This window comes from Symphodus melops (genome assembly GCF_947650265.1).
Source record: "Symphodus melops genome assembly, chromosome: 14".
NCBI lineage: Eukaryota > Metazoa > Chordata > Actinopteri > Labriformes > Labridae > Symphodus > Symphodus melops.
Genome location: NC_136704.1, coordinates 2713819 through 2722146, shown reverse-complemented (window position 1 = coordinate 2722146; position 8328 = coordinate 2713819). Strand labels below are relative to the sequence as shown.

General features: G+C 41.8%; 1 protein-coding gene and 1 long non-coding RNA gene across 2 annotated transcripts; both read right to left on the bottom strand.

Annotated features, from left to right (window-relative positions):
- Positions 1-3394: 3394 nt before the first annotated feature.
- On the bottom strand, positions 3395-4520 carry LOC306835287. The gene is made up of 3 exons (XR_013780614.1): positions 4444-4520; positions 4129-4270; positions 3395-4017 (listed from the first exon to the last, which is right to left on the bottom strand). It is a non-coding gene; the product is annotated as an uncharacterized lncRNA (long non-coding RNA).
- Positions 4521-5644: 1124 nt separating this feature from the next.
- On the bottom strand, positions 5645-7918 carry LOC306835279 (uncharacterized protein). Its single transcript, XM_079361738.1, has 3 exons — positions 7836-7918; positions 6100-6464; positions 5645-5992 (listed from the first exon to the last, which is right to left on the bottom strand). Exons 1-3 carry the CDS (start codon positions 7842-7844, stop codon positions 5758-5760), a joined length of 609 nt encoding a protein of 202 aa, XP_079217864.1. The 5' UTR covers positions 7845-7918; the 3' UTR covers positions 5645-5757.
- Positions 7919-8328: the final 410 nt, after the last annotated feature.

The following is an 8328-nucleotide window of genomic DNA, read 5'->3' as shown; positions in this document are numbered from 1 at the left end:
ATTCCAACAATCCACTATAAAAACTGAAACAACTCATCTGTGTTAAGGAAATATATTACTCACGTTGCCATGGTTACGTCTTCAGATGAGCTGGAGGAGGGGGCAGCTGATTGGTTCTCTGTAATGAAAAAAAAACAAGCAAGTGACCTCGGCGTCCTGTCAGCTGCCATCTTGATATTATCAGCTCTTAACGAGTGAACAAACTCGCTCAGCTCCTCCCCCTTCATGCAAACATTTATTAAACAATTACACTGAATGTTGCTTCATATCGATCTTACCGTCAGTTTGTCTTTGTTTCCGTGTATTTCAGTCTGCTGTTATCTCTTCTCTTTGTTTGTAAGTCTGTGTTTTAAAGTGTTCTAACCTGTCGCTCAGAGTCAGCGGTCTGATGTCGAGGAGAGAGAGCAGAGTTTATATCAGCAGTGGGAGGGCACCTGAGGTCACATGATGTCACAGAAACAGACCACAGAAATGTTTATTTCATCAAAGCAAGAACATTACCTTTTAAAGTCAACTCTCCTCCCTCTCATCCTTTCTGTTTCACTGAACCTCACCGTTTCTCTGAAATCACGTGACATGCTGAGGATCTTATCAGAGACCTGCTTTCTTACATTCAAAAAGTTGGAGCAAGGAACTCAAATGTCATTGATATTTCTGTTTGTTGAAAAAAAAGGTCTCAAGTTAATTATTCGTCTTTCTGTATTTTATTACAGAGAATAAATGTTCTTTTGCAAAAGGAGGAAGTGAAATGCACAAGTGATAGAAATCACCAGGGCAGTGCAGAAAACCCACGCTGACATGTTCTATCATTCTGCTCTAAGAAGTCAACATTTCTCAAAATGGGGAAACTGAGAGCGCTTTTCAGAAAGGAGGAGCTGAATGCAGCCAATAGTACAGACATAAAAAATACAATATCTCCATATAAAATACATTAAAAAGGTCATACTTCAAAATCACAAGAATCAGAGAAAGAGTCCATCAACCCTCTGTGTCCTCACACATGGTAGGTTTAAGAGAACACATCATAAAATAGACAGTGTGAAGCTGAAGTCTGTAACTGAAACATTTACGAAGGAGATGAAACGAGAGAGGTTTTGGGTTTGTAGAGATTTGAGGGAACGTTCAGGGATAGCACTGTTCTTCTGACTGGCGACGATGCGATGACAGCACAGGTAGGGAGGCTTTATTTGTCAAATATGCTTCATGTTAAACATACAGCACAGATGAAATTTCAATCCCCTCAACCCACAGTGCAAACCTGCAGTGCATTAAAAAAAAAAAAAAAAGCACTGGGCTTAATAAACATGACAATTAAATAAAAAATGGCAATAAAAAAATAGCAGTACTTTAAAAAAAAACAAATTCTTAGCAGCAAAACTTAACTGAAGACATTCGAGACAAACAAAAAAGGAACGACAGACAATCAGTAGCCAATCAACAGACAAGGGCACTTGTGAATATTCAGCGGGATAATCTTTACAGATGAACATCATTTATATGAAGTTTGAAGAGTTAATGCAGGCCAGAGAAGTAAAAAGCTAACGTTATGCGCTAGCGAACTACACCGCGGTCGGTTTATAATGACGTCACGACCGTTATGCTTCATCGATCTAATCAGCGGATTTGACAAGCTAGCTAAACGTTAGCTTAATAAGTTGTTTATTAACCTAATATTTACAAGAACACTGAAAAACGTGACTAGAGGCTGTAAGGAGGATTGGGGAGAGAGTTCCCGGCGTGATGACGTTTAATGTCTGCAACAACCACTGTAGTTTCAGTTAGCTACTCGTTAGCTACCGCCGTTTAAAGTTTGCGCAAAAGACCTTATTTCAGGCGTCCAAACACAAACATTCAAAATCCCCATTGACTTTTAGAGGTTAAAACCACGGCGCTAAAATGCTAACTCACTTCCTGGTTTTAGGACTCAAAACTACACCAGTCTGTGAAGGAGTGATGTCTGCTGGGAAAACTCAGGGGGCGGGGTCATCTCATTTAAAGAGACACACACACCAAAACGGATCTGCACATAACAGCAAAATGTTTTATTACCCTGAAATGAAATCTCTCCACACTTAAAGGTGCATTCAGTCAGCTGTGTAGTGAATGAAGTAGTAAAATGATCCTCTGTTATCAGACATGAAGGAAACACGCTATGTTGAGATAGCTCTCTGTAATGTTTAGAATTTAGACTGTAGTACCCGTTTTAAACACTAGGGGTCTGATTTACTAAGACCTCAATTAAAGAGTAATAAATTGCGTGTTCATTGCAAAAGTTTGCACGTTTGGCTTGTGGACGTTTTGCGGGGGATTTTCTAAGAACATTTGCATGAATGACGTCAGGTGCAAACCTTGTGGAGGCGGTAGTATTTCTGTCAGGTTTTTGTGTGTTCTACGGGTTTACGCCACAGAGAGTTTGGACGGAAAGCTGGACGACTGCAACCGCAAAATAGATATTAGTTAGAGGCAAATGAACGTCCAGTATTTTCAAGTAATAGCAGATAAATATGAATTTAACAAAAGGAAAAAGTGGCTAATAAGAAAACCTGGGTATTAAACACGGCCTCTCTTTTCTTCCCTCCCTCTTTTGAATGAATTGTAATACATTGCGCAGGAGGTGCGAGTCCTCTGTGGCAGTGGTGCTCAGTGTGTGTGTGCCACTCGTGCACCAGAAGCTGGTCAGCGCTGTGTCTGATCGGACATGAATGCCATGGCAACAGGTACTGAAGTTGGGGGGAACAAGCATGGTGAGCCCCCCGTTCAAGCGTCCCACAGCGCAGCAGCAGGGGGGGGGGGCTGTAGAGTGAAGAGACGAGCGCGCTCTGGAGCGAACCAGAGACACGCAACCCGAGAAAATGAAATGTCCAGTTTAAAATGTAATGTTGGTGAGAAGAGGGAAACAGGACGACATAATGTCAATGTTGAAATTCTTTAGAATGCAGACGCTGTGAATGTTCACAGTTTAATCATGGCGTTTCTTTTAAACTATTATTGAAGCAAGATACAAAATAAATGCATACCATTTATGTTTCTGTCATTGAAACATGTTAACACGTCTTTTATTGAGCCTATGTCTCCTCCTACCTGCAGCCTGCAGTGCGTCACACTGGGGCTCTTGGATTAGCACGTTCTTTTCAAAGGTGTTAAATTTAGACACCGTCACAACCACCGCAATTTTTGCCTGTGTTGGTAAATCACATTGTGTGTACTAACTTAACTTCTTTGCATTTTCTCCTCCCAGTATTTTGCACGCTGAGGCAGAAACGCCTTGTTTTGCATATTCATTACTAAATGAACAGCACGTGTTGTTTTGCTCATATGAAAGACGCAATCCTCACTGCACGCTGTTAGTAAATCAGATAGCACATTTTTTGCTGGTGGTATCAAGTTTGCACATGTTTAGTAAATCAGGCCCTAGGTGTCAGAGTTACATATTACTCCTTTAAATCAACACAAACAGAACAAGTCTGTAACTGAGAACACTTATAAATGTTATGCTAAAAGATCCTTCATCACACATTTTCACTAAAACGTGTTTCCACACTTAAAATTCAACATGAATAGTAAAAATAAAAACCTGGATTCTTTCATTTTTAGTTATTTTTCTGACATTTTAATCTTTGGCGTGAGGCAGTAACAACGGGCCCAGAGCAGGTGTCAGTGCTTGGGCTCCGGAGTTAGAAGGTACACACACACACACACACACACACACACACACACACACACACACACACACACACACACACACACACACACAAACGAGTGTGTTCAAACTGAAAAGTCCTTGATGAAAACAGAACACTGTGTCTGATCGACTTCATGTGTGTTTAGGTTTCTGCAGGTTAACCGTTAAAAGCTGAAGTTGGAGGTCTGGTTGATGGCGGCCGGTTTAGCGAGTAGATTTCTGAGGTGGAGGTCGAAAGTGCAGCTTTCTTCCACTTCCTGCAGGTGTAGGCGACGGTGATGGTAAATTAATGGTTGAAGAGGAGGAGGGGATGAAGATTCATCAAGGCGAGCACACTGGAAATAAATGTGATCATATAAATGTTAAAGTTCTGCCAAGCTCGTGAGTTTCTAAAATGTTGAAGAAAGTTGGTTACTTTCTTGTTTTTATTAAGATTTGTGACTTACTTTAGTTTTTGATTGTATTGACAAAGTTCGATGTTTCTGGCTGAAGATGCTCCTCATGGTGAACACGCTGTTTGTGACGCCGGCCTCAGAAACCACAGAGCTGATCCTGTCCTCTCTGAACGTGACGTGTTGAGGATGTGGTCTGTAAAAAAACATCCAACATGACATTAAAGAGTGAGAAACTTTGCTGCAGGAGGCATAAAGTGACCACAACAGGAAGTGATATCTAAAATAACAGCAGTCACATTTCAGTAATAATCAAGCTAATGCTAATCTTCCCTGAATATTAAAGTAGGAGATGAGGCTGCATCTTACTTGAGGCAGCGGCTGTTGCTTTCTCCTTGATGTTTGGGATTCCCTCTCTTGCAGAACCTTGCTGTCTGAAATCCTGACGGTACTTGACTCCTCTAAATAGTGTGGCATAAGTGTATAATGTATGTAATAAGGCATAAATGTGTGACATAAGTTCTTTAAACATGTTGGAAACACAATGCAGGAACTGGCAGAGTTAAAAAGTTCAGCTTCAGGGTGCAGCTTTCTATTTTGCAGACAGGAAGCTGCAGGTTGGGTTTTACATTGTGTCTTAGTCTTTGATGTGGTTAGAGTATAAAGCTCCTCTCAGTCTGTCTGCAGACGGAGGAAGCTGCAGGTTGCTGACAAAAGCTTCAAGGTGGAAGTCTTAGTGGCATATTTCTGCCTGATGCAACCAGTAGAGACGACATTACAGGTTGCTTGCAGGAGTTAGAGGACACAGCTGGTGTCAAAGTTGGCTTCAAGGGTCATGTGCAGTTATACACCTGTGCAGGTTGAGGTGATATTTGCTTGCAAAGGCCCTCAGTGGAGGTTTGATATGAGTCTGTCTGCCAGGATGCAGGTGGAGGAAGCTGCATGTTTCTGACAGAGGTTGAAGGTAAAGCTTGGTTGAGGAATCAGAGACTGGTGTTGTAGTTTGAGGCCTCAGATCCTCAGGTGGAGGCAGACTGGTTTCTAGATGTTGTCATGGTAGCTCTTAGCAAGCAGTATCTGCAGGTGGAGGAAACTGCAGGCTGCTCGCAAAGGCTTCAAGATGGAGGATTAATATAGATGATTCTGTCAGATGCAACGAGCTAAGATGACTTTGCAGGTTGCAGACAAGAGTTAGAGGACATAGTTGGTGTAGAAGTTGGCTTTTAGAGTCATTTGTTTGAATCTACAGGTGGAGTTTGTAGTGATATTTTAATGCAGATTCCTTAGCTGGAGGTTTGATATCCACTTATCTGTAAGAGCCTGCAGGTGGAGGAAGCTGCAGGATTCTTGCAGAGGTATCAAGTTGACCAATAAGGTGAATATTGTTGTTCTAGCTTCGAGCTTGGAGGTGGAGCTAAGCTAAAGCTAATGGTTGTAGGTAGAGAATTTGTATTTGGCTGTGTGCAGGTGGAGGTGTTAGCAGCAGAGGACTGATGGCAGTGTTTAGATTTTAAGAGGGATGGAAGATCCTCCTGCTGCTTGCTGTCAAATGTATTTATCCCAGGAGGTGCTTAAGGTGGAGTCTTGATTTAAGAGCTTTAATCTAAGTCACTAAAAGTCTATTAATCTATTCTAATATTTACAGCTGCATTTTGGTCTTTGTATGCAGCATCTTCTTTCGTTTTAGTTTGACTTCTTGGCTCTTTTACTGGGCGAGTGTTCAGGACTCGGCTCTCCAATCGTGTCGATATCAAACAGTGGAGGATAGACGCCGCGTCCGTATGACACGTCGACACTCACCTGTCCGTCTTCGTCCTCTGACTCTGTGAAAGAGGGACGGTCCAGTGATTCCCACAGCTTCTGTTTGAGCCGACGTCCCAGGTCTAAACTGTAGGGACGAACCCGGCCACTCTTGTATCTGTGAGCACAGGAGGGAACACCAATACAGTTAATATTAATAATTAAATATAAATCAAAAATTCAGATTTCTAGCAATGAGTGATTCATTATTTTATGGAAACATACCGAAGGAGATCATCTGCCACTTCATGGTAGATGATCTGGAACTCGTCCACTGAGCGGTTGTGAACAGTCAGAGGACCCGTGTCAGGAGGGCTCGGCTGGTCCTCGGTGGAGGCCGGGAGGCTTCGGGGAAACTTTGATGCCACCGGCAGGTCAGCAGGTGGGATGGTGGCAGAAAGAGGCCTGGAGAGGAAGTCCGTCTCCACTGGAGGTTGAGCAGGAGGACGGGGCTCAGAGCTCCTCTTCCTCTTCTGACGGAGGTTTTCAGCAGAGGGCTGCGGCCTCGTGCTGCTGGCTTCAGGCTTCTCCGCACGGCGTGCAGAGATTCTTCGCCTCCAGTAGTTATGGTCTCTCAGGTGGACAGGACACTGCAACAACAACACAGACACCGTACATGAAACCTCTATGATGTAAATGTTACAATGACACGAGGCAGAGAGTTTGGATCTCTGTCTTTTAGCTTTACATAAAAGAGCAGCAAAATTCAGTTTGTTCACCTTCAATACAAAAAGTGCTGGATGTCATATTTGTGAGTGGGAACTGAAATCACAGTGTAATGGTGTTTTTTCTCATGCTCTAAACTCCTCTGTTTGTTATTCTGCACACTCGAGTTGATGCTGTGAATATGTCCAACGTGTTCGTACGTAGCATTGATATAAAAGCCAAACACTGTCATTATATAGAAGCTCTCAATAAAGAAACCTCGGGCCAGAGGAACTTCTCATATCTATAAACTCTGGGAGGAATGTGTGTGTCTGATCACACTCAGTCACATTTTACAACCTGTTGTACACAAAATAAAAACAACCGCTTCAATATGAGCCCTAAATTCAGCTAATGAAGCTCCACTTACACTGATAAAAATATTCTGCTAGATCTACTTTACAAAAAAAAAATTACTTTTTGCATAATTTATTTATATTGATCAAGCAAGATCACTCTTTGTTTTTTTTTTGTTTTTCGGCCTTTTTGCCTTTATTGATAGAGGGAGGACAGTGGATAGAGTCGGAAAGGGGAGAGAGAGAGTGGGGAGAGACATGCGGGGGACATGCGACAGGCTGGACGCGAACCCGGGCCGCCCGCGCGCGAGGACTGAGCCTCAATACGTGGGGTCGCGCGCACTGCCGCTGCGCCAACGGCGACCCCAAGATCACTCTTTGTTAAAACTACTTTTTTTTTTTTTACATGAAACAGAAAGTCCAAGTAAAGTGTACGTAATTTTGTCAAGTAGATTAAGCAAAACTAAACTTTGTATAAACTACACCATTTTTTCAATGTTGTCAATGACATTTGCAAGTATAACCAACTTGATTATATCATGTAGATCAAACAAAACTAGTCTTTGTATACATTACTTATAATCAGGGGCCTTTATAAAGGAAATAATCGACTTCATGCAAAATAAAATCCTCCTTAACGATTTAATTTTAGTCGACGTAAAGTCCCTGCAAATCTGCTGAGATAAGAATTATAATAATATATTTACGTATTCTTAAATGCTTAATTTTGTTGATGTGTTTACTTTATAACACAATATTACATCTGGAGGACGTAGCTTAGCATCACTGACAGCGTGTGGAGTTAGATTATTTACTAACCTGCCCAGAAGGCCTAAAACACGTGTGTTGGTGCATCTTTAGCGTGTACACGTGTAGTAAATATTCTAGCATTAATGACTGAGCGTCCACACACATTTAAAAGTAAAACAAATAAAAGTTCTAAAATGTTTATAATCTCACATTTTCCATGACGGTGGCTCGTTTATTTTCTGTCCTCTGGGAGTCTTTCGTTCTTCTCGGGATGAAGAAATTTTCAGTCAAATCGGAAACTTTTTGGGACAAATCGTCGAGATAAAAGTTGTGTGACCTTTCTCTTGGCTGTTTGGATGATGAGTGAGTCCAAATGTTGTTTTGATTTAAAGGATGCACCAGGAGACGCTGCCTAGCAACCGAGCATTCTCACCTGCACGTCTGTTCTAGAATGTCATGAAGTTTCATCCAATCAGAGTGCAGAATGACCCAGACTGTGTCCTTGTATGGATATTAATTATTATTAATAATCAAGAATATAGATACAGGCAACATGGCAGTGAGATATCTACTGAATTAATTCATAGCATGACCTCACTGTATCATCAGATATTAAAGGGGACAAATCCACCTCAGTGTTTTTGAACATTTATCTGGGTAAAGCCTGGTTCACACGGCAGGATAATTACGCCGATTTTGGCCC